This window comes from Octodon degus, unplaced genomic scaffold (assembly GCF_000260255.1).
Source record: "Octodon degus isolate 3935 unplaced genomic scaffold, OctDeg1.0 scaffold00033, whole genome shotgun sequence".
NCBI lineage: Eukaryota > Metazoa > Chordata > Mammalia > Rodentia > Octodontidae > Octodon > Octodon degus.
The window spans coordinates 3,416,503-3,418,090 of record NW_004524609.1 but is presented as its reverse complement, the minus strand read 5'-3'; the positions used below and the strand labels follow the sequence as shown (position 1 = coordinate 3,418,090).

Below are 1,588 nucleotides of genomic sequence, written 5' to 3'. Positions count from 1 at the left end.
CTCTCTCTCTCTCTCTCAAATAAATAAATAAATAAAAATTGATAAGGAGCCAAAGATATAGCTCAGTGGCACAGTGTTTGCTTGACAAGTGGGAGGTCCTGAGTTTGATTCCAGTTTCAAAAAAAAAAAGAAAGGGAAGACTTTTTCCTTACTTCATTACTTTTTCCTTAACTGTTAGCATGGTTGAGGCAAAGACTCTTTTACTTCAAATTAGCAAATGTATACTATACAATGCTTTCACCCACTGATAAAACTGTACAAACTGGGGCAAGTATTTTAATTTTTGTGCCTTCATTTTCTGTTCTATAAATCCTATGACCCAGAAGATCCTGTCATATAAATGGGTCATTATTTTTCCTTTTATGGTTCTCAAGTATACACATAATCATTTTTGCTTCTTTAATTATGAGTGCTTTAAAAAAAAAGGTGTTTTGACTGCAAATAGACTTATATTAAAGTTGCTTCATACGTACTCTGTCTGTCAGGACGGACATGACTCGCTATGGATCGAACCTGGTACTCTAGAAGAACAGAAACATTAACATTATAAACCCTGTAATATAGTTTGGAAAGCCTACCCCCCCAAAAAAAAAATTCATTAAAGTAAAAGCTCCATAAGTTGTAAGAACAAGTAAGTTTTAAAACTCTTTAAAACATATCATTCCTTATGAAACTCCCAAAAGCTCTCTCCAATTATTACAGATGGTTAGTTAAAAGTCTACAAAGTTGTGAAAGTCAAGAACAGGAAAGTAAAGGTACTTTGGATTTGACATTTACCTACACAAGAATACAAACCTTGACTTGCATGCACATCAGTGACGTGAATGAAATCGAAAGAACAGAGAAAACCATTCTCCCTATATACAAAGCCACTTTTTTCAATTTTCCTCAACCCAATCAAGACCAACATGCTTTTCTTGATAAAGCTCCAACAAATAATGTTTCAGTTATATTTCTAGTCCAGCCCTATCCAGGAATATTTTAGTTTTTCTCTTATGCTGAAAAACATTGCTTAAATCAACAAGGACATGGAAAAAGTAGTATTAATGAGAAGGACAAAAAGAGTATCCAAGGCATACCGAATCCCATGTCAAACATTCGATCTGCTTCATCAAACACAAGGTAAGAGACTCGTTGAAGATTAGTGGCTTTCTTCTTCACGTGATCAATCAGTCGGCCCTATGAGAGCCACAAAATGGGTGAAGTGTAATTGAAGGCACTAACAAGAACTTTCAAAGCTGCTCTACTGGGAAAAGTACTAATTCTTCAGTCTTGGAGAGTAACTGACATGGCACAGCAGCCTTGAACTTTGTGTATTTCAGGGACCAAGGAACAAAAACTTGGAAAAACTTATTCTGTCTTTACATTAATAACGGTTTAAACGCTGTGGTTAGGAGGCCAGAACTATTTCTGGAAGGCATTCCGAATGACCTAATTTAAAGCCTTACGGATGACTTAAAGTTTAAAATATTCTAGATAGTTCTGACCACTCTGAATTTTTCTCATCTATGATGTTCTTGGTAGCCATGGATCCACTTCCTGTGAGAGCACAAGAAAAACTCTCTGAAACAGAGGGAGACTCGCAGCT

The 1,588-nt window shown here is 35.8% G+C and overlaps 1 protein-coding gene across 1 annotated transcript in view; it reads right to left on the bottom strand.

Moving 5' to 3' along the window:
* Ddx42 (DEAD-box helicase 42) overlaps positions 1–1,588 on the bottom strand; it is a 50,764-nt gene that overhangs the window by 10,992 nt on the left and 38,184 nt on the right. The window contains exons 11-12 of the mRNA XM_004630161.2: positions 1,080–1,179; positions 463–521 (exon numbers count right to left, since the gene is read on the bottom strand). Of these exons, the coding sequence (XP_004630218.1) occupies positions 463–521; positions 1,080–1,179 (159 nt within the window). The remainder of the gene's footprint in view (positions 1–462; positions 522–1,079; positions 1,180–1,588) is intronic.